The 27,374-nt window shown below is 36.1% G+C and overlaps 1 protein-coding gene across 1 annotated transcript; it reads left to right on the plus strand.

The window, feature by feature from the left end:
- The first annotated feature begins 2,358 nt into the window (after window positions 1–2,358).
- TMEM184C (transmembrane protein 184C) lies at window positions 2,359–26,525 on the plus strand. Its single transcript, XM_026018157.2, has 10 exons — window positions 2,359–3,140; window positions 10,678–10,808; window positions 10,907–10,943; window positions 11,668–11,873; window positions 20,176–20,250; window positions 21,350–21,443; window positions 22,889–23,001; window positions 24,775–24,874; window positions 25,372–25,543; window positions 25,769–26,525. The coding sequence occupies exons 1-10, from the start codon at window positions 2,922–2,924 to the stop codon at window positions 26,032–26,034; spliced, it is 1,413 nt and encodes a 470-aa protein (XP_025873942.1). The 5' UTR covers window positions 2,359–2,921; the 3' UTR covers window positions 26,035–26,525.
- The last annotated feature ends 849 nt before the right edge of the window (window positions 26,526–27,374 follow it).

Below are 27,374 nucleotides of genomic sequence, written 5' to 3' on the forward strand. Positions count from 1 at the left end.
GCATCCAGAATGACTAATATCTTACTTTTGGCCATATACCATCTGCCAGTTACAACCATTTCTTATTTTCCAAACACTGAGAAGTTCAGATCCACCCTCAGGCTTAGGCTAAGTCATATCCAGAAAGAATACAGAGAATACCTATAGCAAGTAAAGCAAGTAGATTTGGATCATTTCAGCATTATGATTGCTGAAATTGGTGGCCATTGTCTATATCAGTGATTGCTAGACTTTAGGATTTCATGAACCAAGAAAAATTTCAGAAATAAAATAAGCCAGATGGGGGCAAATATAGTTACCAACATTTTATTTTCCTAGGAAAAATATTTAGAAAACAACTGCTCTTTAGCTATCATCACATAAAAGAATGGACAATTTCAAAATAAAGCACAATCCTTAAGAGTAAGTCTTACTAAATGAAAACTCACTATATATTTTTTTTCTCATTTCTCTGCTAATCTGCAGAAACTTCCCCATAGTTGAACCCCAGTTCACAAACTGGTATGTAAAACCACTTGTGCATCTGACATTCTGGTCTCTTTCATCTCTTGATTTATTCTAATAGTTCTAGAACTTTAGCTTGCTCCTAGGAACTTGGTCTAAAAGACATACAAATAAGTAATTATAATACAGCATGAATGCTGTAAGGATACAGGGGAAAATGTCACAGAAGGTTTCATCCACTGGGTGAAAAAAGTTTGCTCATGTGCAAGAATGAGGAAGACTATTAAAGGTGGCAACGACTATGGCTGAAAAAACAGAGGCCATCTGTGTGTGCGGTATATCCAAGGAAGATATATATACTGTGTCCCCAAAAAGTAAGTAGTGGTTATACTTGGTTGTAGAATAAGGGTTACTTTTCTTCATTCTTCTATTTTCTGAAATCTAACAATGGAATATGCATTAATTTAATGGCCAGGAAATAAACAACTATCGTAATTTTGTAGACTACACTAGGAAGAAAAAACAAAAGGCCTACTTCCCTTTAAGAAAGCAGTTCATATTAAAAGAAGCCAGGTTGGAAAATGGAGATGTTAAGGATTTGGGAGATGGGTGCAGAAATCCAGCTCCAGAATCTGGCTAGGACAGATGGCAAGGGGGAAAATAACACTCCCTCAGTGCCTCTGTGAGAATTCTAGGCTAGCTGCACTCAATACTCAGGTCTTCTTGTCCACGGAGTCATTAGTCAGAAATTCTCAGGTGGCAGGTGCTGACAGGTCACTGCTTAGCAGTGCTTCTGGAGTCAAGACACCAAGGTTAGAATTCCGGCTCTACCACTAAGTAGCTCAATGAGCAAAAGCAAATGACTAAACCGCTTGAACCTGTTTCCTCATCTGTAACGTGGAAAACTGCCTGCCTTTCTGGATTTTTGTACAGATCAACGGATATAATGTAGATAAAGAATTTAGTACAATGCCTGCCCCTAAGAAAATGAGAATTGCAATGTAGGACACTTTTGTGTGTATGTATATATATATATATATATATATATATATATATATATATATATATATATAAAATCGATCAGTTAGATATTTTGTTTGCTTTACTGGTTTTGAAAGGCTTTAAGATCCTACTTGCCATGTGTTCTATAGGTTTAGCTAAAAGCTGTAGGTACATAAAAAGCCTGTCAGTTGGAATGTCAAAACCTTTTGAAACTTAAACATATGAGAGTTTTTGGGATCCCTGGGTGGCGCAGCGGTTTGGCGCCTGCCTTTGGCCCAGGGCGTGATCCTGGAGACCCGGGATCGAATCCCACGTCGGGCTCCCCGTGCATGGAGCCTGCTTCTCCCTCTGCCTATGTCTCTGCCTCTCTCTCTGTGACTATCATAAATAAAAAAAAAAAAAAAAAAAAAAAATGAGAGTTTTTAACACAAGTTCTGAATGCAGAAGGGATACTCATTATCCGCAGTTGCTTCTAAAATTAAGCTGCCTTTAGAATGTTCTGCAGGATCCAGAAGTAACAGCCCTCCCCTAGATTCTAACAACTGATAGGAAACGAGGAGGCCGCTTCCGATTCTTCACGGACTTATTCCAGCTGGCTTCCCCGTCCACTGCCAGAGAGAATCGGAGGTCTGCGCAGATAAAAGGCTCAGTTCTAGGTCTTACCCAGGCTCTCTTAATGCTGGAATACAGTCAACAGAAGAATGTGGGAGGTCTTCCTCAAGTCTTTTCAAACAATTCCTACAGCTTCACAGAATTCTGTTCACGGGCCACTGGGCCCCCAGGTACCAACTGCAACAACTTCCGCGCCCCTCCTCGCTTTCCAACCTACTAACCTTGCTACGCCTCTCTGCAGCCCCGCCCCCTGCAAATGACCAATCAGAGAGGGTACAGTGAGCCGGATGGGGTGGGCCCAGTTTGGCGCTGTCGACGAATCAGCACCCTCAAACAGCGGGGGCGGAAGCGGAAGCCCTGGGCTGGCCTTGGGTTCCGCTGTGGGGGATGTCCCGTGGGAGCGAGTGAGGCGATCCTGGGGCCGGCGGGTGTGAGTCCTCGCCTCCTTATCTGCCAGCCGGCTCGGGCCAAGAGACGCCTGCAGGCGCGGGAGGGAGGAAGCTCGACCGCCCAAGAGAAGAGCAAGCGGGCGGGCGGCTGCGGGGCAGAACCAAACTGTATGCAGGGTCTTTAGAAGTCGGTCCCGGTCGGCGCCGCTGTCCTCGAGGCCATGGTGCAGGCGGAACTCTGGGCAATCCCCAGGTGAGGGCAGCGGCTCCGCCCGGGGATTCCACCGCCCAGGAGCGGGTAGATGAGGGGCGGGGAAGAAAGGATGCTGCCCGCGCTGCTCCCTGGTAGCACCCTGAGCGGCCGCGGTTGCGGCGGCGGCAGCAGCAGCAGCAGCAGCGGAAAGCACAGCGCGGGCCGAGGAGGCGGCTCGAGCTGCTGGTAGAGTCGCCCAAGAACAACTGTTTCTCTGTAGTATGCGAGTTGACAAAACAGCCAAAGAACGGAGATCCCCAGTACAGTCTCCTTCGAGCTCTTTTTCCTTGCTACTTGGAGCTGATTTATGCGGAAACATGCCTTGCACTTGTACGTGGAGGAACTGGAGGCAGTGGATTCGACCTTTAGCGGTGGTCATCTACCTGGTGTCCATAGTGGTTGCGGTTCCTCTGTGCGTGTGGGAATTACAGAAGCTGGAGGTAAGAGGGTCCTTCACCATCGGCCGCTACCCTTTCTTCCACCGTCCTGCCCATCTGAGGTTGCCCATTTTTACCCCAGATGCCCCAGACTTGATATCCTGAAAATCATGTCATGTAAATGAGCCCAGTCTTAGTTCATAAACCTGTCTGGTTCCTTGTTCACGGTTTTTCAAAGCATGCTGCAGGTGGAAGGAGGACTAGGTCGAGAAAATAGAATATATTAAGATTGCTGCTTAGAAGAGCAGTCGTTTGCAAGTATTCATCAATTCCCAGAAAGTAGGTAATTTTATTCCTGGAATCTGACCTGTTCAGATTTGAACTTAAATAAACTACTTTGAAAACCATGTATTGAATTTTATTAGCATTTAACTAGCTTCCTGAATTGGAGTCTAGTTGGTTTAACTCTCTTGTTTGTTTGTACTTAGAAATTAGCTCTTAACCCACAAAGATTTTGCAAAAAGTCACATGTATATTTTTTGATGTCATATTCTTATTGTGACATCAGTAAAGTACTACAAGCTGGAAGATCCTAAGGTAAATACTCAACTAGAATGGGTACTTTATTAAAACCTGTGTAATGAATTTTAAATTCTACCAAAAAGTACTTTTATTTTGCAACACCTATTTTATAAGAGCTGTGGCAAGACTTTGGATCTTCTAGGCTCTTTATTATGGAAATGATTTTTACATAATTAATGCATTTTAATATACATTTGTTTTCTGTATGTTCACTAAATTATATTTTGTTGACTTGCCCATATTGGCATAGCCTATGTAGTTATTTTTAATGTTAATATTCCACTACATTCAATATTCCCCATTTGTTACATATTTAGGTTACTTTCATAAGTTGTCTACCAGAATTCAAGTATAGACATTTTTTTAAAATTTATTATTCATGAGAGACACAGAGAGAGAGGGAGGCACGGACACAGGCAGAGGGAGAAGCAGGCTCCATGCAGGGAGCCTGACACAGGACTCGATCCCGGGTCTCCAGGATCACACCCTGGGCTGAAGGCGGCTCTAAACCACTGAGCCACCCAGGCTGCCCCAAGTATAGACATCTTAATACAAATAGATATCTCTTACTTGGAAGTATTTTTGGGAGGTGTGGTATAGGAACTCCTTTTAGGCTAATATGTATAATATCAACTTAGTTTAGGTTTATCTTAGTTGTTAGTTAACTATAGTTTTTAGTGCCGGCTTTTAAAGAAAATTTTAATCTGCAGTCTCTACTGCAAAAACCCTGAACCGAATTTTCTTCATGTCTTGTCTTAGGACTTCTCATTTCACCAGCCAAAGTGTCTAAATAAAACATAAGTCACATTACATGTGGCCTCTTTACGTTTTGAAATCACTGAGAGTCCCAGATTAAAAGCCAGTATCCCTAACTGTGGCTATTTATGGCCCAACATAATCTGACACCACCCCCTACTTCTTACCATCTGATTTTCCTCGATTCTGGGCTTCTACCACAGTGACTTTGCTCAAACATGTAGGGTGCATACATGTTTGAGGGCCTTTGCATTAAATGTTCCCCTTTTACGGTATGTTCTTACCCCAGATGGTATTCTTACTCCTTTATAATCCTTTCAGGTCTTTACTCAAATGTCACCCAGCTACCCCGTTTAAAAATTGCAAGCTTTCCTTCGTCCCAGTGATAAATTAGGCTTGTGTTCTGTATGGTGAGAAATAAAAACCTGGCACCCTCCTGCATGGAACTTAGAAATATAACTAAAAAAAAAACAAAATCAATAAAATAAAATTGTACAGAATGCTATGTAAGAAACTAAAAAAAGATCCAAGACAGGAACAAGCAAGCATCTTCAAAGAACCACTACCAGCTATGGAAAATTAAGTGGAAGTAAAGGGAAGTTAGAAAGCACATTATGGTAGTTAAGAGATCATTGGTGCCTGACTTACAATGACTTATGGCCCAAATCAGCAGAAATAGAGATGGAAAACTGAATTTTAAGTATCTTTGGCAGTGAAGAAACAAGACTTGACGGACTGGGTTGGGGAAGAGAGTCAATAAGAATGAATCAAGGACAACTGTGAGGTTTTTATCTTGAACAACAGGGTAAATGGTGATGCCAATTACTGAGATGGAAAATAGGGATGGGTTTGAGGGAAACTGACTTCTACTTTGAACATTTAGTTTGAGGTATAGGAGAGACCATCAGATGGGCGTGTCAAATACGCAGTTGTACATGCAAGTCTAGAGCTCAGAAAGGTTTGAGCTGCAGATATTAATATGGAAGTTGTCAAAATGGACAGTGTTTCAAGTCCTAAGGATATGAGATTATAAAGGTGAAGAAGAAGAAAAAGGCTGAGGACCTGGTACCAATATTTAGGAATCAGGCAAAGGAACAGGAACTTAAAAAGAAGCATCAGCCAGTGGGGAAATGGAATGCCAAAGAGTGTTATCATGGAAGCCAGAACAGGGCAGTGTTTCAGAACTAAATAGTGAACAATGTCCAGTGCTACTGAGATGTTTGTTGGTTTTCATAAAATAGAGTCATTGGTGGTCCCAGTAATGGTTTCAGTGGAATTGTAAGGGCTAAAAACTAGAGGGAGTTGTTTGAAGAATGAATGTGAGACAAAGAAGTGGTATCAGGATACAAAGATAAGTTTTTTGTTCATTTTTGGTTTTGTTTTGAGTATTTTGACTCTGAAAGGGACCTGAGAAATGAGTGGCATTATAGAAGGAAGAGTGTGGGATTAAGGAAGGGTTTGGTTTTTTTTCGTTATGTTTTGTTTCTGAGGTTACATATAATAACTAGAACATGTCACCAAGATTTTATTTATTCTTCTTAAAACCCCTAAAGCATAGGATTTTTTCTTATTCTGTAGACGTGAAAACTGAAACAGAGATAGTGGTTAACATGCCCTTCTGCTAAGTGCTTTATATACAGTATATCCTTATTCTCTTCATCATTATTCACTAAGTGAATTTATCTATGTAAAACACAGGGCCTGCCATGTAGTAGATCCTCAGTAAGCCCTAATTATCACTGTCATTTTTTAAATATCACTATTGCTTTGGAACAGCCATTCTCTTTCTTGTGGAATAGCATTTTAGTTGGGATGAGGTACTCAAACACCTAAGGCAGGGTTACATACATCTCCTTGAGCACTACATGTTTAGAGACAGTTTTGCATGAAAAACATTTGTCTTTTTAAACACTAGAATCCCGGGCACCTGGGTGTCTCAGTGGTTGAGCATTGGCCTTCAGCTCAGGTCGTGATCCCAGGACCGGGTTCGAGTTACCCATCAGGCTCCCCACAGGGAGCTTGCTTCTCCCTCTGCCTTTGTCTCTGCCTCTCTCCCTGTGTCTCTCATAAATAAATAAATAAAATCTTTAAGATAAGAAAAATAAACACTAGAATCCCAGTGCTTACACTATGAGAAGTCATTGGGAACCGAAATTGTAGAAAACAAGAGGTATATATAGTCCATCCCAGGGATGCCTGTCTGCACCACTTAAACTATTTCTCTTACTTGGCTGAGCGTGTATAATGGAAGTCAAGTAAGTTAAATGGACAGATAATGTCACACTATTCTGCAGTCATTTTACCCTACTCTGCCTGTACTTATGCCCCAAGTAGCTACTCTTTATGTAAGTGCTCCTCCCTTTCCCTGAGGAGGACTGGACCCAGAGAACGTTCTCTTATTGCACTTTTCTCTCTGCTCTGAAAGCATTTGGCTTAGGTTCACTTAATTCACTCCTGGATGTTTGTCCTTAATGGTTTTATTTTTCCTCTCAACTTTTCAAGTTACCTTGGGGAAAAAAAAAAATCTATGCTACTTGTGTTCTTGTTTTATTAACCAAAACAACCCTCCTTATGACTGATAAGTCTAATAATGTTAATAATATCCTCATATCAGTGTCTCAAGTATGAATAATTTTAGAAATAAGTATGAATTAAAATAAAGGTAATAATTTCTACAGATATCTAACATTATATTAAATACGTGTGCACACAAAAGTTAAATTTTTTATGCATATAGCTTTTTAGGTAGCTCAAAAATCAAAACAACTATAAAACCAGTGATTCAAATTAATAGCATTAATGTGGACAGATGATGTGTTTCTGAAACTACCACTTGCAATGTAAAAATGGTACTGACTCTGTGATGCAAGATTTTTTTTAATTTGGCATCACTCTACGAAATGACTCAGTTCTTTAGTCACTTATTTTATGATCATTTGAAAAGAACTTTCTTTTTTATAGCACGCTGAGGATGCTTGGCTTTCATTAGTCACAACCACATCATTTTTCTCTTAAGTCTACCAGCAAGTTGGAACTAGGGCAATTATAAAAACAAATGTGGGCATTAAAATTACTTGACGATACTGTTCTAATTATCACCTTATAACAGGGAAGATCTAGAATATGCTATTATTATTATTTTAGGTCATCATTAAAATGAACAGAGGTCTTCTGTGACTTACAGTGGGGTTATATTCTGATAACCCTATTGTAAGTGGAAAATATTGTCCATAAAATATTGTCCATATTTTAACATGCTCAGAACATTTACATTAGCTTACAGTTGGACAAAATCATCTAACACAGCCTATTTTATAAGAAAGTGTTGAGTATCTCATGGAATTTATTGGATACTGTACTAAAAGTGAAAAACAGAATGGCTGTATGGGTTACAGAAGGTCCTCAACTATGATGATTTGACTTATGGTTTTTTTGACTTTACAATGGTGTGAAAGCAGTATACATTCAGTAGAGACCATACTTAAAATTCTGAATTTTGATCTTTTCCTGGGTTAGCACTGTGTAGTATAATGTTCTTCTCATGATGCTGGGCATGGGCAGCAAGCTGTAGTAGCATTCAGTCAGCCAGGTAATCCTGAGGATAAACAACTAATACATTTAAAGGCATTCTGAAAATAAATAAATAAATAAATAAATAAATAAATAAATAAATAAATAAATAAATAAAGTCATTCTGTACCCATATAGCCGTTCTGTTTCAGTATTCATTAAATTAAAGGAGATACGAGATATTCAACACTTTATTATAAAGTAGGCTCTGTGTTAGATGATTTTGCCCAACTGTAGGCAAAACTGTAGGCCAACTGTAGAACACTCTAAGTGTTCTGAGCATGTTTAAGGTAGGCTAGGCTAAGCTATGTTGTTTGGCAGATTAAGTGCATTAAATGCAGTTTCAACTTAGGGTACTTCAAACATGATGGGTTTATGGGTTTATGAGGATATAACCCCATCACAAGTAGAGGAAGTTTTAAGTCTATAGTTTGTTTACCTTAATGATCCCATGGCTGACTGGGAACTACAGCTCCCTGCCCCTGCCCAACATCAGAAGAATATCATCATATCACACAGTGAAAAACTTTGCATATCCTTTCATACCACTGTAAGGTCAAGAAATTGAAAGTTGAACCATGTTAAATCTGGGACCACCTGTACTCAATTTTAAATGAAACTGAGCCAAGCAGAAATCCTTGGAAAATAATTGCTCAGACATTCCCTTTAGAATCTTCACATCCATATACTTGGTTATCGTGTACTATTTTGATTAATCTCTAGCATTCAGCAAAACTTTTTGTATAGTTGACCATTGAACAGCATGGGTGTGAACTGCTGTAGGTCCACATACACACAGATTTTTGTCTAGAAATACAGTAGTACGGTAAATATTTTCTCTTTCTTACAATTTTAAATAACATCTTTTCTCTAGCTTACCTTATTGTAAGAATACAGTATGTAATACATGTAACATACAAAATATGTTTTAAAAAACTATGTTATTGGTAAGGCTTCTGGTCAGCAGTAGGCTATTAATTTTGGGGGAATCAAAAATTATATATATATACGGATTTTGGACTGTGCAGACGCGGGGTGCAAAATCCCATATTGTTCAGGGGCTAAATGTATTTGCTTTTCAAGTTTTCCATACTGTTTAATGTAGAAGTTCATTATTATAAAAATACATTTGTTTCCTATACTTTTGTTTTTTATACTCGTGTTGAAAAAAATATATATCTTGTTCAAATAGTAAAACTAGAAGTTGTAGACCTGAGCTGTTTTAATTAACTTTTCAAACCCCAGAGGTATCAAAATTAAATGCCAACCTTTTTTCCTTTAAAAAGTCAGCATTAACTTGTACTCCTGCCTTGAAGAGTAAATTCACAAATTAATATAAAATGCATTCCCTAGGGCCCCACAGATAGAACAAAGGTTCAGAGGTTTCTTTTTGTTTTTGTTTTGCCAGAAAGTGAGTGAAATACTTCAGCTTTGCCTTAAGATGAGATAGTTCAGGGATGCCTGGGTGGTTCAGTTGGTTAAGTGTCTGCCTTCAGCTCAGGTCATGATCCCAGGTCCTGGGATCCAGCCTCAGATCAGCCTCCCTGCTCAGCGTGGAGTCTGCTCCTCCGTCTCCTGCTGCCCCTCCTCCCATTCATGCTCTCTGGCTCTCTCAAGTAAATAAAATCTTTATTTAAAAAAAAATAAGATAGTTCAAAGTATATTTTTAGAAATTGAGCTTGTAAAGGGTAAAACGTTGACCAGATACTGACCTAAAAAAAGAAATTAGAGCTTCTTAAAATGTCCTGAGTTGATATTGTTGTATATAAGAGGGGTAGCATGTATTAACACAGTTTGCTTGGACAGTAGTTGTGGCAGTACTTATCAAGTGGGAGGGTTAAAAGACATGTAAAAAACTTAGCAAACTATTAGGCAATACTCATTTACTACCATGTTGGGTAAATGATAAAATTCACAGAAAATGTAGGTAGGATTTTAACTTTCCAAACAAAAGTGAAGGAGTAGACCATAAAAGATTTTTAGGGGCACTTGGGTGGCTCACTCGGTTAACTGTCTGACTCTTGGTTTCAACTCAGGTCATAATCTCAGGTCATGAGATCAAGTTCCATGCTGGGCTCTGCATTGAACATGGAGCCTGCTTGAGATTCTGTCTCTCCCTTTCCCTTTGACCCTCCTCTCTCTCTCTCAAAATAAAAATAAAAAAAGATTTTTAGACTAGACTTGCTGAAAATTTAAAAACTTCTATACATCCCCAAACATAATAATCAAGTACAAAAGAAAACAAGCTGAAGGAGAAATGATATGATGTTAATATTCTTTTTTTTTTTTTTTAAGATTCTATTTTATTCATGAGAGACACAGAGAGAGAGGCAGAGACATAGGCAGAGGGAGAAGCAGGCTCCATGCAGGAAGCCCAACGTGGAACTCCATCCCAGGTCTCTGGGATCATGCCCTGGACTGAAGGTGGCGCTAAACCGCTGAGCCACCTGGGCTGCCCTAATGTTAATATTCTTAATGTATATAGTGCTGTTACAAAAGGCCTCACAAGGAAAAATGCTCCCTCTCCCTCTGCAAAAGTACAAGTAGGCTGATTTTTGAAAAAGAAAAAATACAGCCACTAGTCATTTGGAAATTGTTGGGCCTCGTTAATGAATAAATATAAATTTAAGATATAAAAATATTTTATTTAGCTCTTTTTTAGATTTATTTTAATATATTCTCTTTTTTTAAGGTTGGAATACACACCAAGGCTTGGTTTATTGCTGGAATCTTTTTGCTGTTGACTATACCTATATCTCTCTGGGTGATATTACAACATTTAGTACATTATACACAACCAGAACTACAGAAACCAATAATAAGGTAAATCTTAATATATTTTAATTCTTCCAGTGTTATGTTCACTTATTTCATAAATATTATTTTAAATGTTTTTAATTTATGCTTTGCTTTCTAAATAGGATTCTTTGGATGGTACCCATATACAGTTTAGATAGTGTAAGTATGTTTCATTTTATCTCATTAACTAAGAACTTGCTTGGTGATACAACTATATTTACAGAGTGCTTAAAGTAATGAAAGTTTATTATTTGGCAATAAGGAGTCAGATTAATGCGAAAAGTGAAAAGATTCACTTGTTTTTAATGTTAATAAAAAAGACAACGTATGACAATAGAAAAGACAGGTGTTTTAAATTTTAAAAAACCTATGGCTATTTTCTTTGCTTAATCTTTTAAAATTTCTGATTACTAGTTCTTAGTTCTTTAAAGAATGTAATATTTAAAATTACATTATCATCCTTTTTATTTATTAAATATTTGGGGGGAATAAAGCCTTCCCCGGTGGATTCTAACATACACTTATCACAAATGACTGGTTTAATTTGATTAAATATAATGGAATTTAATTTAATTGCATTTCCTATGATCCTCTCAAGAAAAATTCCAGATGATATTTAAAAACCCAATAACAAAATAATTTAGCTTCTTTCTTCATATTCAGTATTTACCCCTAACACAAATTTTTGTTTATCAGTGTGCAAATCATTTATTGATTTTAAAAATTCATTTCACAGATTGTCTGGTAGCTCTCATAAATTTTAGAAAGTTTGATATAAATGTGACATCTCAAATTTAAAAATTAGCATTGTGATTTCCATGATTTGGAATGGCAATTCATTTTATCTTAGCTGCAACTATTTTTAACATCTGTTTTTTCATAGTGGATAGCTTTGAAATATCCCAGCATTGCAATATATGTGGATACCTGCAGAGAATGTTATGAAGCTTATGTCATTTACAACTTCATGGGATTCCTTACCAATTATCTAACTAACCGGTATCCAAATCTGGTATTAATCCTTGAAGCCAAAGATCAGCAGAAACATTTCCCTCCTTTGTGTTGCTGTCCACCATGGACTATGGGAGAGTAAGTATGTTTGGTTTTAATCTTATGTACTTCAACAGAATTTTTAAGCATTAGTTCTCTGCAAAGTAGTGTATTAAGTACTATGAGCAGGACAAAGTTTAAGAAGAGTTCCTACCCTCAAATAGTTCCTAGTCAAGTTTGAAGAGTAAGAAAACACATTTTTATAATCCACACATACAGATTACTCTCTTAGACATTATTCATCCTAAATAGAAAACTTAAACATTGCAAGGAAAAAAAACTTTAGAAATCATTTAATCAACATACTTTTACTATTTAGACCCAGGATCTACAGAGATTAACTTACTCAAGATTATATAGCTAGTTAATGACAAAATCAGGTGTAAGGCCCAGGGAGAAGACCGTCTAGGTGGAGAAATAGCATATGATATAAAGTAGGAGAAACAAACAGTGTTTATTCTATATATAATGGGTTGTTGGCCTTATTATACATCCATAGAGGACAGTAAAGGAAAATAAAGCCTGAAAAGTTCAGTTGAAGCTAAGATTGCATTTTTTAAAAAAAATTTTTATTAGAGAGCAGAGCATGTGTGAACATGAACAGGAGGGAGGGGTAGAGGGAGAAGGAGAAGCAGGGAGAGCAGGGAGCCTGATGCAGGGCTCTATCCCAGGACCCTGGGATCATGACCTGAGCCAAAGACAGACACTAAGCTGATTGAACCATCCGTAAGATTGCATTTTTTTATATGAATGAACCACTGGATATTTTTCAGCAAGGAAACATTTGAAGATACCTTTTTAGAAAGATTAATTTTGTAATACTATACAGAAAGCATTAGAGCAAGATTCCAGAGATGGGGAGATAAATTAGGTTATTATACTAGTCCATTTGTGAAATAAGCTGAAAAGGAGGGATGAAATTGGGACAGAAAGGAAAGAGACTGCAACTGAAGAACTGGTAGGACTTAATCACTGATAATGGGAAATAATTGAAAGTTGCAAGTCAAGGTAACTGGAATGGTTTAATTATTGTAGATCTATAACCTAGGGATACCTATATTGCCTGCCATGCAATATGGAAGCATTTGTAGAACATTGGGACTAATTATGTCTTTAGTTTACACACTTGGCAATGACAAGGAACTACATAGCTATTTTAAATAAGCTCTTAATGTGTTTATTAACACACTTGATAGATATTGAGCACCTAGTGTGTGCCAGTATATGGATATATCCTAGTGCATGTAACAAAACTCCAGAAACCTACATTTTGGTTCGGAGATTTAGAATTAAATGAACACACAAATATAGAGTTACTTGGATCAGGAAATGCTATGAGGGAAAAGGAACAGGAAACTATGAAAGAGGATAGTAAGGAAAACTATTTTAAGTTGGAGGTGGTAGAGAGATACTGTGCTCAGCAATGAGTAAATACAACATGGATAGAGATTTGTAGCTAATGAGCAGATTGCGGTGGTCACGGAATGAAAAGTTACTCAGAAGAGACATCAAGTATAGGGAGATTCTCTCTAACCTGGCATAATAGAATTCTTGCTAAGGGCAGGCCAGGCACCTTCACATCAAGAGTGGGGGATGAGGAGCTTATCAATATCAGGGGTAGGAGGATGACTTTGCAGTATTCCTTTTTCAGTCTGACTTAGGCCAAGGACAAGGCCTAAGAATGATGCCTAGTTGAAAAGACATCTCAGAGGAGTCCTGTTTAAAGTTTGGTCAGGGGGAGAGAGTTGTCAAATGAGAAGCCATTATAGAATGTTGAATAGAGGACCAGTGCCCAATTTCATTTTCAGAAATTACTGTGCTTTTTGTAGACTGAATTGCAAATGAGCAAGGATAGAAGAGATTGCAGTGGTCCAGTAAATATGATGATGATGATGGCTTGGCATTGATCAGGATTCTTCTCCTAAAATTACAGAACCTAAAATGAGCCTCTAGTTATATCTTCAGAATGGCTCATCACAATTAGCCAGTGGTCCACTAAAACCCCAAACCTTTTTCAAACAATACCACTGGTAAAATCCTCCTATTCTATGCTTGTGAAATTTTTTTGTTCCTAACTACACAATTACATTTATTCTTGTTAAATCTCTTTGTGTTGGTTTTATTTTTTCCTACGACTTGAATTCTGACAGCTGCTGCCTAAATAATGTCAACAGTGCATCCATAGCTATAGAGATATTGTTACCGAAGTCATGCAGTTTGGAACTGTGATTTTAGTAATAATAAAATGTCTCCTGTGTATTAATACATTGTAGATTACCAGTCTCTCTAGTAGGTAACTGGTGTTTACAAATATGATAATTAATCAGGCTTCTGCTGTTTAGGATAATCCATTACAGTGCTTTGGTTATAAGATGTAAATACCATGGCAAGTTTGTAGCTGTTAATTGATAAAAACTGGTTTTTATCCTTTGATTGCTGTAACATAAACAGTTTTCTTTTAATGAACCTTAAATTTTTGTATGTTGACGAGAGGAAGGGAAACTCTTTACCTACTGATTTAGTACGCCGGTGAAACAGTGGTTTCCATGAAATGGTACTCCTCTGTTTTACATATTCCTTCCCTTCCTCTTGTTTCTAAATTTCAGGTTACCACCAACCAAGTTGAATTTGACAGTTTGAAAAAAATTGCTCTAGGGTTTATACCTTTATGTAGTAGCATGTAGTAGCATCTTTAGGTTTTGTTCAGCCTTTTTAGTGGTAAATTGTTTTCTGAAGTGGCAATACCATATTTCTCTCCTACCAACAGTATAAAACACTTCTAATTGCAGGGGATCCCTGGGTAGCTCAGCGGTTTAGCGCCTGCCTTTGGCCCAGGGTGCAATCCTGGAGTCCCAGGATCGAGTCCCGTGTCGGGCTCCCGGCATGGAGCCTGCTTCTCCCTCTGCCTGTGTCTGCCTCTCTCTCTCTCTCTCTCTCTCTATCATGAATAAATAAATAAAATCTTAAAAAAAAAAAAAAAAAACACTTCTAATTGAACCAGATCCTCACTTATATTTGGAATTACCCAGACTTCTTTATATTTGCCTGTCAAGAGGGTGTAAAGTGGTGTCTCTCTGTGGTCTTAATTTGGATTTCCCTGATTAATAATGAGGTTGAGTAACTGTATATGTTTATTAATTATTTGTGTTTACTTTACCTAGAAATGCTTGTTCTGTTTATTTTTTAATGGGTTGTCTGTCCTAGCTTTATCAGGAATCTTTATATATTTAGGTACTAATTCTTTATTTAGTGTGTATTGAAAGTATCTTTTTCAGGTTTTGGCATGCTTTGCCAGCTTTAATATTTCCATTATTTTGAAAATGGAAGTTTTGAGTTTTAATTTTAAATATAGTTGAATTTATCTTATTTTAGTCAGTACTTACTGTGTCTTGTTCAAAAATTATTCCAGTTAGAGGATTATAGAAACATTGTCTTGTGCTTTTCTTCTGAACATTTCAAAAATTTTCCCATTAAGACTTATAAACACTTGATGTTTTGTGTATTTATTGTGTGAGGTAGGAAAGCAGTTTCATTTTATTCTATTAATTGTCCTCACTGATATTGCCATCTCTGTCATATCTCAAATTTCAACACATATGGTCTCTTTGTGGCTTTTTGTTTTGGGATTTTGTTTTGTTTTATTGGTTAACTTTTCTATTCCTGGACCAATTCCATACATTAACCACTACAAGTTATTAATAAGCCTTAAAATGAGGGGCATGTACCCTGACCTTATTCTCTTGGCTATTTTTGGGTCTTGGCTCTTACACATAAACTTTAGAAACAGTTTGTCAAGTTGCTTGAAAAACCTGTTGGTGTTTTTTCACTGTAATTGAATTCAATCTTTAGTTTATTGACATCTTTATGATTTCTTGAGTCTTACCCATGAATGTGATCTGGCTTTCTACTTATTTAGCTCTTCATTTACCTTTCAGTAAAGTACATTTTTCTTATACTTTGTACATCTTTTTGACTTTGTAAATGTATTTTATTGCTATTATAAATGGCATCTATCTTAAAAATCATTTTAATTGCTTCCAGTATGTAGAAAGGCCATTGGTTTTGGCATATTGATCTCATATCCAAAAATCCTGTTACATTTTCTTAGTCTGTAGATCTTTTAAGTTGTTGGTGAAGATAGTCCTCTTTAAGTAAAGGACTACTTTGCTCTCCAGTCTATACGATACATTTCTCTTTCTTCTCACTGTGCTGGTTAGTATCTCTAGATATTCTTCCATTATTCTTGATTTTAAAGGGAATTCTTATAAAATTAATTGAAGTTTGTATCTCAAGATGTTTTGTAGGCATCCTTTGTCAGGTTAAATGAGCTCTCTTACTCCTAGCTTGTTTGAATTTTTAAGAATCATGAATAAATGATTAAATTTCATCAAATGCTTTTTCTGTATCTCTTGAGATGGTTGAGTTTTGCCTTTAACCTGTTAATTAGTGAATTAAATTAATAGCTTTTCTAATGTTAAAGCCCTCTTGCATTTTGAGGATAAATTCAAAATGATTAAGATATATTATCTGCTTTTCTACATCACAGGTTTTGGTTTGCTAATATTTTGTTTAGAATTTTTACATCTATGTTCTTGAGTTAGATTAGACTATAATTTTCCTTTTTTTATATCATTCTTGTCTGATTTTCATATCCAGGTTATACTGCCTGAATAGGCATTATTGCTTTTTATAATATGTATCACAGGAAGAGATTGTAGCTTGAAAGATTAGACCTAGACTTTGTGGGAGGACAGGTATAGAACTAGTTAGATTTCCTGTTGTTTCCAAAATCTTTTTTTAAATATAATTTTTAGGTATTAGTGTAAAGTTTTAAAATGTATAGGCAGGGGCATCTGGATGGCTCAAGTCAGTTAAGCATCCTACTCTTGATTTCAGCTCAGGTCATGATTTCAGGGTCATGAGATGGATGGATCCATGAGATGGATCCCGAGTTGGGTTCCACTCTCAGGAAGGAATTCTCTCTCCCTCTCCCTCTGGCCAACCCCCTTTTTCTCTTCCCCCACACATTCTCTCTCTCAAATAAATGTTTATGGGCATGCATTTCTATTTTCTCAGCTCTTTTTTTTTTAAGATTTATTTATTCATGAAAGAGAGAGGCAGAGACACAGGCAGAGGGAGAAGCAGGCTCCACGCAGGGAACCCAACGTCTCGATCCTGGGTCTCCAGGATCAGGCCCTGGGCCAAATGAGGGCGACGCTAAACCACTGAGCCACTCGGGCTGCCCTTCTCAGCTCTTTTGAATCTGTTATGAATCCTTTTCCATTTCTAATGCTATTAGCATCTTTATTTTTCCCTTGAACAATCTTGCCAAAAGTTTGCCTATTCTTACTAGACTTTTCAAGAAGGACTGTTTGTGCTTTGTTGATTCTGTCTGTAATATATTGGTTTTTCTCTATCATTGATTTCTGCTGTTTTTACTTCCTTTCTCTCATTTCTTTTGGTTTACTATCTTTTCCTAACATGTTAGAGTCTTAGCTCATTAATTTACACAACCTTTTTTTTTTCTGAAGATTTTATTTTTAAGTATCTTTACACCCAACATGGAGCTCAGACTTACAACCCCAAGATCACTTGAGTCACATGCTCTTCTCCAAGTGAGCTGCCTTCTTTTTACATCTACTGGGGTAGATTTTCATTTTATTTTCATTGCAGTCAGAGAATATACTCCCTCTGAGACAGTCTTTGGAATTGGTTAAGATTTGTTTCATGTCCTTTTTTAGCTGATCAGTTTTTATAAAGGTTTCCTGTGCACTACAAGACATTGTATATTCTGTATCAGTGAGTGTCTGTTGCTCACTTAATATCCATGTGGCTATTTATGTTATTCAACTTTTCTGTATTTCTATTGATTTTGGCTAGTTGTACTGTCAGTTACTGAGAGAGAGTCTGCCACTAATTATTTGTCACTTTCTTCCTGTACTTTTGTCAGTTTTTTATATATTTTGATGCTGCTTCTATTCCAAATAATCTTGTCTTAGGCGCCTGAGTGGCTCAGTCAGTTAAGTGTCCAACTCTCGATTTCAGCTGGGGTTATTTTAGGGTCATGAGATTAAGCCCTGAGTCAGGCTCTGCACTGGGCATGGAGTCTGCTTAAGATTCTCTCCCTCTTCCTCTGCCCCTCCTCTTGCCTTCCCCCATTTGTACACATGTTCTCTAATAAAAAAGTTATTTTTTTTTCTTAAAGTTATTTTGTCTGGTATTAACAGGTATCCCATCTTTCCTTTGTTTAGTATTTTCCTAGCATATCTTTCTCCACCTTTGACCTTCATCCTTTCCATTTCCTTATGTTTTAGATGTATCACTTTTTTTACTTTTAATGTTCTTTGCTTTCTAATCCAAAAATCCATCCCTTAAATTAGGCAATTTATACTTAGTGATTATTTATATATTCATTTAAAATCTCACCATCTGTTTTCTTTTTGTCTCACTGTCTTCTATGCTTTTATCATTGATTCCATTTTTTAAGTAAGCCTTTGTTTTAGAATAATTTTAAATTTACAGAAAAGAAGTCTTTTGTAGATTTAACTACAAGTACTAACAGTTTACTTGCTCTGCACTCCTTGCATCTCTGAAATGATCCTGTGAGATCATTTCCTTTCTAAAGTATGGCCCTTAAAAGTTCCCTTTAGTGTGAATATATCAATGGCAAATTTTCTCAGATATACTTATCCAAAGGTATCTTTATTTTGCTCTCATTCTTGAAAGATAGTTAACTGGATATAATTCTGTGTTGACAGGAATTTTCTCCAAGTATTTGGAAGATTTTATTCTACCTAATTCTGGCTCTATTACTGTTAAGCCTCTCCTGTCAGTCTAATTGTTATTCCATAATAGATGATCTAACTGCATTGAAGACCCTATCTTTGATGTTTTGCCTCTTCACCATGAAGTATTTAGGTTGTTTTGTTTCAGTTTTAGTCCTGCTTAATCTACAGGGTGCCTCAATCTGTAGATTCATACCTTTCATCAGTTCTGAAAACTCTGTAGGCATAACCTCTTCTGATTTTGCCTTTCTTCCACTCTGTCTTCTGTAACTATGAACATGTTTGACTGTCTGATTCTATTCAGTTCTTTGCAACTCTCTTTTCACATTTGTCTTATCGTCCAGTTCATTAATTCTCAATAGCTTTCAAGGGTATCTATGGACTATTTAATCCATTTGTAAAGAGTATGGGGCAGGAAGCACAGCAGGTATGGCCAAGGCATTCTCTCAGGTCTTGCAACAATCCCAAGTGCACCCTTTAGGTCTTCATAGGGAGCACACTTAGCTATAAGTGGGAGTGAACCACCTCACCACAGAGAAAGCTCTCACCACATAAAACCCCAACAGTTTCTTTATTCAGTCCTATTAACATAACACTTCAAGACTTTTATGCCAGATTCTCAATCTTCTCAGTCTAGATGTAATTTTTTAAATTTACGTATTCATTTGAGAGAGAGCATATGCTTTCAAACAGGAGAAGGAGAAAAGGATGAGGGAGCAAGAGAATCTTAAGCAGGATCCCCACTGAGCACAGAGCCCAACTTGGGGCTCTATCCCAGGGACCCAGAGATCATGACCTGAGCCAAAATCAAGAGTCAGCTGCTTAACCGACTAAGCCACTGATATGCATTAGATGTATTTTTTAAATTAGGGGGCTCAAAATACGTAACATTGATAATCAGTTCTCCTGATAGTAGTGCTAAATAAAGCATCTGCCATCAGAGCAACTTGGTCTTTTAAGGAGGCTTCGACGTGGCTGTCAGGTAGAGAGCCTTTCTTGTTTGGGGACTTTTTGTTTTGTTTTTGTTACTCCTTATGAATTTTCCCCTATCTTGAATAAGCCCAGCAATAAAATAAAAATTGTTTATCTTTGTCCTTTCATAATATCTAATCAGTGATACTCTCTGGAATGGTACTTACATTCTAAACTTAAACTGAACATTAAATGTAAATCACACTTTCTGAATATGCTTTCACATAGACATGCACACAGTTCATTTGTTACTGGGTCTTTCTTCCAGAAACACAAGGACACACTTATTCTTTCTGTGCTGCAGTATTCAGGAATTTGAGACTGAACACAGAAAGGGAGATCTTTCAGAAGATGTAATTGTCAAATAATTAAAGAAACAGCATTTAAACAGTGTTTGCTACCATCCACATTCTTCCTCAACTGCCATTTAGAATGACTAAATTAAAAGAATAAAATATAAACGTGCCATCATTTGTCAAAGTGACTTTAATTTCGGGGGGCATTGGAGAAAATCTAAAATCTGATCCTATTTAAATAAGTAATTGAAATGCTAAGTTGTTTTTTTTTTTTTTTTCCTTTGGCAGAGTATTGCTGTTTAGGTGCAAACTGGGTGTACTGCAGTATACAGTGGTCAGACCATTCACCACCATTGTTGCTTTGTAAGTACAAAGAATTTATATTATTACTTTTTAAAAATACTCATGCTCTTCAGTGAGAACTGAATAGACATACAAAGAGTATTAATTTACTTTATGATATATAAAAAAATGGCTTATAGAAACCCTACTACATTAAAATAAATAAGGTGACCATTTATAAGCAAACAGCACCACAGAATTCTTCTAAATATTCTCTACAGCTTTCTGGAAAACATTTTAAAAATTATGTTTTCAAATAATAATGTAAACATAGCTTTACAAAAACATCTATTACATGAAGTTAAAGTGTGCTACCTTAATTTCATTATGTGGTTTTATTTTCTATATGGTTAATTTAGAATATGAGTACTATATTCTAAGGATGAGATCCTATTTTTCTTTTGTAAGAATTCAGTGAAGGTTTAGGAGATGAAGTAAAATGGCATACCATTAAGCTATCTGATAAAACTATGCCCTAAAAATTTAAGAATATCAGATAAAGTGAGTAGATTGCATGTTTTATCTGCTAATAATATTGTGCGTGTTCAGAGGAAGAATAGGAAGAAAGGTGAAAGAAGCATTTAGTTCTTTATTCTACCCTTAAGCTAGCAGTTCTCTAGCAGCATTTACCCCTGAGTTAAAATTAATTTATTTATGAAGGCATGCTTTATTTGTCTGCAGTTTAGCAACTGGGGAATCATATAAGTTAATTTTAGATCTGGGTGTTCATAATAAAATTTACCTCCCAAGACAGTTTGGGAGAAAAATTATAGTTGTATTTATAGACTTGCACTATATGCCTATAGCAATCAAACTTTGAAAATTAGCATAATTTTTTTAAACATAACTTTTTAAAATCTGGTAACTACCCTTTCTAGTTAAATGTGTATGTGTCTTATTTTGGATTTAAGATGGAGGAATAAGTATATGGTAGCATTACTAGAAAAATGTTTTAATTTTAAACCACCTCTGTGACCAAAAATCAAGTGATTATCTATAGGGTCTTTTAAATAAACTGACTTCTAAATTTAAGTACTGATGGCAATGCAATGTTTTAAATATTGTTTTAAAAAATATTTTGATTTAGTTAATCATAAATCTCATTTTTACCATTTTTTAGAATTTGTGAACTACTTGGTATATATGATGAAGGGAACTTTAGCTTTTCAAATGCTTGGACTTACTTAGTTATAATAAACAACATGTCACAACTGGTAAGTAAATGTTAATTTTATTAAATTAGTACCTATGACTAAATTTTCTCAGAAGTTTCTTTGGGAATAAAGTTTGGGTTTTTTAAAGTTATTTTTTAATTTTGAAATTTGATTTCTAGGAAAGAACTTAAACTTTTCCATTTTTTAAAAAGATTTTTACCTATTTATTTGAGAAAGAGAGAGGGTGAGCACAAGCAGGTAGAGTGGCAGGCAGAGGGAGAGGGAGAATCACACTCCTCACTGAGCAGAAAGCCCAACTCAAGGGCTTGATCCCCGGACCCCAGGATCATGACCTGAGCCGAAGGCAGACTCTTAACTGACTGAGCCACCCAGGCACCCCTTAAATTTTAGCATGTCTTTAAATAAAATAGATAGATAGATAAATACATAAAATATCTTTGTTAATTATTTGGTGACTTTTACCTTGACCTGTTGATCATATTTGTTCATTTGGTCCTAATAGTCATTGCATAGTTTTGTAGATTGTGTAGATGTCGTAAATAAAAGCACAGTCCTCTCCCAAAGAAAACATAACCTAGGCATACTCAGTAAGAGAAAATGTCTTTTAAAAAAATGTCTTATTGGTATATGGTAGTCCCAGTTTTGAGTAAAAATGGGAGAATAAAATTCTCATGTATTTGGAATAAAGGAAAATTGCAAATGCCGAGTTAAAAGAAATGATGTTTTAAAAATTGAAATGCTCTAAAAAAAAAAAAGTGATCCTTTCAGCTTAGGAATATGCACTGTATTTAAAATCTTCAGTTTTAATACTATTAACAAGGTAAGGTGCAGTAGTGTGTGTGGTATTAGATGTTTATAATAAAAATTATATGCCTTTGTATTCAAAGCTTTTCTATATGTTCATATTCTTTGGAACCAGTAATTCCATTTCTGAAATGTATCAAGAAATGGTTGTATTTTTTATTTTAATATCTTTGTGTATACAGGCCGTTATTTGTAATACCAAAGGCTAGAAACCATACAAAGCCCAGTGATAAGGACTGGTTAAATGTACCAAAATTTTAGGCAGTTAATTTAAAATAATCCTTATGGGGCCACCTGGGTGGCACAGCTGGTTAAGCATCTGACTTTTGGTTTCGGCTCAGGGGTCATGAGATCCTCAGTGGGATGTCTGCTTAAGATTCTCCCTTTCCCTCTGCCCCTCCCCCTGTGCACACGTGTGCTCTCTCAAATAAATAAAATCTTAAAAAAAAATCCTCATGAAACAGGAAAAAGTAACACACTTTAAGTGGGGGAAAAGTCAAGCAACAAAATTTATATTTAGTTGATAACTGTTAAAAAGCACCTTATGTGCTTGGGAATGGACCTAGAAAAATTTGTCTGAAACATTACTCTATGCCAAGTCTCTGCTTTATAACTGTATTATTTATTACTGTATTTACTTATTCTTATTAAAGAAGTTTAACTATTAATCTTGTTTCTAGTTTGCCATGTATTGTCTACTCCTATTTTATAAAGTACTGAAGGAAGAACTGAGTCCAATCCAACCTGTTGGCAAATTTCTTTGTGTAAAACTGGTGGTTTTTGTTTCTTTTTGGTAAGTGTTGCTTTCTCTTAAATATAAATTTTCTCATTTTCTACAGAGCAATAAAAACAGTAGATTAGGAAGGATTTTCAAAGAAGTCTTAATATAGAAGATGGATTAAAATGTCTCTACTTAAAGTTCATCTTCTTAGCCCTTTTTGGTTTTTCATAATGAAATAATCAGATGGTCGCCATAACATATGTAAGAAGAAAATAATTTGAGACAACCTAACTGTCTCAACATTAGAAGAATTATTAAAATATATGATGGTCCTTTCATATAAGAGGATAGTCTGTAGTTTGGTAGATAAATACAATGTAGAATATTTAATGTGATGTAATGTTCATTTACTTGGTACAATATATTTTTTAAAGCAGAAGGCAAAACTTTACATGGTCCCAATTTAGTAAAAGGGTGGGTGATAGGGCACTAGAAAAAAATATATCACGGGACTCCTGGGTGGCTCAGCAGTTTAGCGCTGCCTTCGGCCCGGGGCCTGATCCTGGAGACCCAGGATCGGGTCCCGTGTGGGGCTCCCTGCATGGAGCCTCCTTCTCCCTCTGCCTCTGTCTCTGCCTCTCTCTCTCTCTCTGTCTCTCATGAATAAATAAAATCTTTAAAATATATATGTATATATATATATACCAAATCTAACAGTATACAAATACAAAAAGGGGAAAAAGAATAATCCTTGAATTCTTACCACCCAAAAAGAATGATTAACATTGTGGTGCATATAATGCAACGTATAAAATGCCACAGAAAGAGTTTCATACCATAAAAACTTGGTGGAACTCAATAGTGCATTCATTATGTTGTGGATATAGTTCTTTGTCAGTAAAGTAAGGATATAGTTTCCTTGTCATTTAAGGGTTTGTTTTTACTAAGTATTCTGTTCAGTGGATCTAACTTTTTAACTACTCTATTGACATTTTGGTCATTCCTAATTTTTTCACCATTCCAAGCAATACAGAAATTAAATTCTTGTAAACAGCACTATGAACATTTGTCTCATTATTAGCTATTTCAATTTAACCTAGGATCATCTCCATAGATGTGGTTGAAGTGTTCAGTATGACTCCATCTTGCAAATTCATTGCCTTCTGAGTTTGTCTCTAGTTCCAGCACTTCAAACAAGACTGGTTTCAAAATATTTTTAAAAATAATCTGAAGAGGGAAACCAGGTGACTCAGGGATTGAGCATCTGCCTTGGGCTCAGGATCTGGGGATCAAGTCCCACATCAGGCTCCCCATGAGGAGCCTGCTTCTCCCTCTGCCCGTGTCTCTGCCTCTTTCTCTCTCTGTCTCTCTCATGAATAAATAAAATCTTTTTTAAAAATCTGAATAGTTACATGTATAAATAACATTTAAGTGTCCTTTATTTTAAATACTTATCACTCAAGGTTGTAGGCATTGTCTATGTATAGGAAGAATTTAAAATTTAATTACTTGTATATATACTTCCAAAACAAAGACAAATAAACCAAGTATTGAAATTCCATGTGCTTATAAGTATGCATAATCAAAATTCCTATGATGAAACTGTATACTAGAAGAATAAATTTGTAAAGCATATATATATTTAATATAAATATATAGTATCTTCAGGAACATGCTGTGAAGACAGGGTGGTGGTGGTGGTGGTGGTGGTGGTAGTGGTGGTGGTGGTGGTGGTGGTCCACAAGTTGTGCTGGGGTTTTAACTTTTTTAAATGGCATACTGTTAAAACAACTGCTCATTTTATGCTTGATATAGATATGGCGTTTACCTTTTCCTAACATATAGGCAAGCAGTAGTTATTGCTTTGTTGGTAAAAGTTGGCGTTATTTCTGAAAAGCATACATGGGAATGGCAAACTGTAGAAGCTGTGGCTACAGGACTCCAGGTTAGTGCTATCCATGAATTTAATAAAACTACTGTTTTGCCCATTTTTACATATTGTCTCCTAAACCTGACAACATGAGGCTGTGGGGGTATTACCTTTACTTTACAGATGAAGCAATGGAGGAACCCTAGAGAGACTAGCATCATCACTAATTTGTGGTAGAGCCTGGAATAGAACCTAGATTTTGTTTTTCTTAGTCAATTTCTCTGCATTTTTCCTTAGTCCTTGGACAGTGGATTGAAGATGCATTGTACTTTGCTAAAACATACTTGGTTGAGGATAGCATAAGATAGATTTAAATTTTTGCCATTTTGTCCTTTTAAGAAGTAAAAAATAGCTTGGAAAAATGAAAAAATGAGTGTAATCTTCTGGGGGGAAAACAGCTGATTTCAGTATTTCAGTTGATATGGAAATACTTTTTGAAAAGAGAAAGCGCTTTCCTTTATCTACAAAACTAGATTTAAGCTAAAAGATGGCTGCTATTTTTTTTTCCGTAGGACTTTATCATCTGTATTGAGATGTTCCTTGCTGCTATTGCTCATCACTACACTTTCTCATATAAACCATATGTCCAAGAAGCAGAAGAGGGTTCATGCTTTGATTCTTTTCTTGCCATGTGGGACGTTTCAGATATTAGGGATGATATTTCTGAACAAGTAAGGCATGTTGGTAAGTACCAGCCATTCCATTCATCCAAATAGATTATTGTACTTTTCCTACTAGGGCAATTTAGTAGCTATTTGAGAGATGAAAAAGCTTTGTTTAAAGCAGTACCAGTAAGGCTCTTCAAATCAGGAGACAGGAGGGGAACTTATTTTAGCATGGTAAGTTTATAGTGGTAAAAATAACTTAACTTTTGGCTAACCTGGAAACCTTTCTATTACTTTTGAAAAGGAAGGACAGTCATGGGACATCCTAGGAAAAAGTTTTTTCCGGAAGATCAAGATCAAAATGAACATACAAGCTTGTTATCCTCATCATCACAAGATGCAGTTTCTGTTGCCTCTTCTGTACCACCTTCACCCATGGGTCACTACCAAGGGTTTGGACACACTGTGACTCCCCAGACTACACCTACTACAGCTAATATAGCTGATGAAATATGTAATGACACTACAGAAGAGAAAAAAGAACTTATAGACAAATCCATGGCCTCCTGAACAGTGTGCAAAAGCAAACTGCTCCTCCTACCATGTTATTTCATTACCTGGTATCCCATTGCTCAGGATTTTGTCCTTGGGACAAACCATAAATGATGGAAAATTTCAACACAAAGAAGGTGAAAGCCAGGTACAACTACTGGATTTATATAACTGAGTTTTGTAAATCACAAATAATCAGTCTAAATATCCTAGACTTAGACTTGATTTCTTAACACTAGAGTATCACATACTCAAATGGTAGAAAATGACTCTACTAAATGTTCCTGACGTTACATTGCTTTATCAAGAGGATGGACATTAAAAAAAAAAAAAAAAAAATCAATGCTTCCTACCACTGATGCATGAATATAATGCTCTGGATTTAGCAGAAAGTGTAATTTGGAAATATGAATTAGTGGAACTTAATCATGTGCCATATATGCCTACCTAACAATTATTTCTCTATTTCTCAACTGGATGTCTTTCAATAAATAAGAATTTATCATTTATTTTCTGCAATTTTTTGTTTCTCATTCTTTAAACATAAACTCTTAATGTTTTTTATAAAAAATTCTTGATTAAAAACATAGCAAAAAAGTCCAAAAAGATTAAAGTTAAAAATTACATACCTACCATGAAAGATACCTATCTTATATTCCTTTTAGGAGAATTAGCTAGGACCTAATATTAATCTGAAAATAACTACTCTCTAAAGATCCTATTTGCAATACTGCTAATAGATTAAGAGATTATCCATGACTTTCAGATGAAAAGAATAAACTGGATAGAAGACTGGGAGAATAAGAAACTTGTGATGAGGGGCACCTGGGTAGCTCAGTGGTTATGTCTGCATTTGGTTCAGGTCATGTTCTGGGGGTCCTAGGATTGAGTCCCACATCAGGCTCCCTGCAGGAAGCCTGCTTCTCTCTTTACCTGTGTCTCTGCCTCTTTCTCTGTGTCTTTCATGAATGAATAAATAAAATCTTAAAAAAAAAAAACTTGTGATGAAAATGGAGTCTACTTTTCTTCAGTGATAATGAATGTCAGCAAACATAAAGGTAGGCTGAGTAGTCTTAATTATTCACTAAACCACAGTCAAAAGATGTGTAGGTGCTTTGTGGGAAAAATTTATTACTTAAGATGGAGTTTCTCTAATTGCTAATCACAACCCACTGGGTTATATTTAACATATATTAAAAATCTAAAAAGTAAACACATTAGAAAGTGCCAGAGTAGTATGCTACAAATAGCAAAAATAAGTATTTTCTCAAAATTTTTGCTTCATATATTTATGCACATACACATTCACATTTACATACTGGTTCACAATATTAGATGCAAAGTCTTTATTTCTGTCC

This window comes from Vulpes vulpes, chromosome 10 (genome assembly GCF_048418805.1).
Source record: "Vulpes vulpes isolate BD-2025 chromosome 10, VulVul3, whole genome shotgun sequence".
NCBI lineage: Eukaryota > Metazoa > Chordata > Mammalia > Carnivora > Canidae > Vulpes > Vulpes vulpes.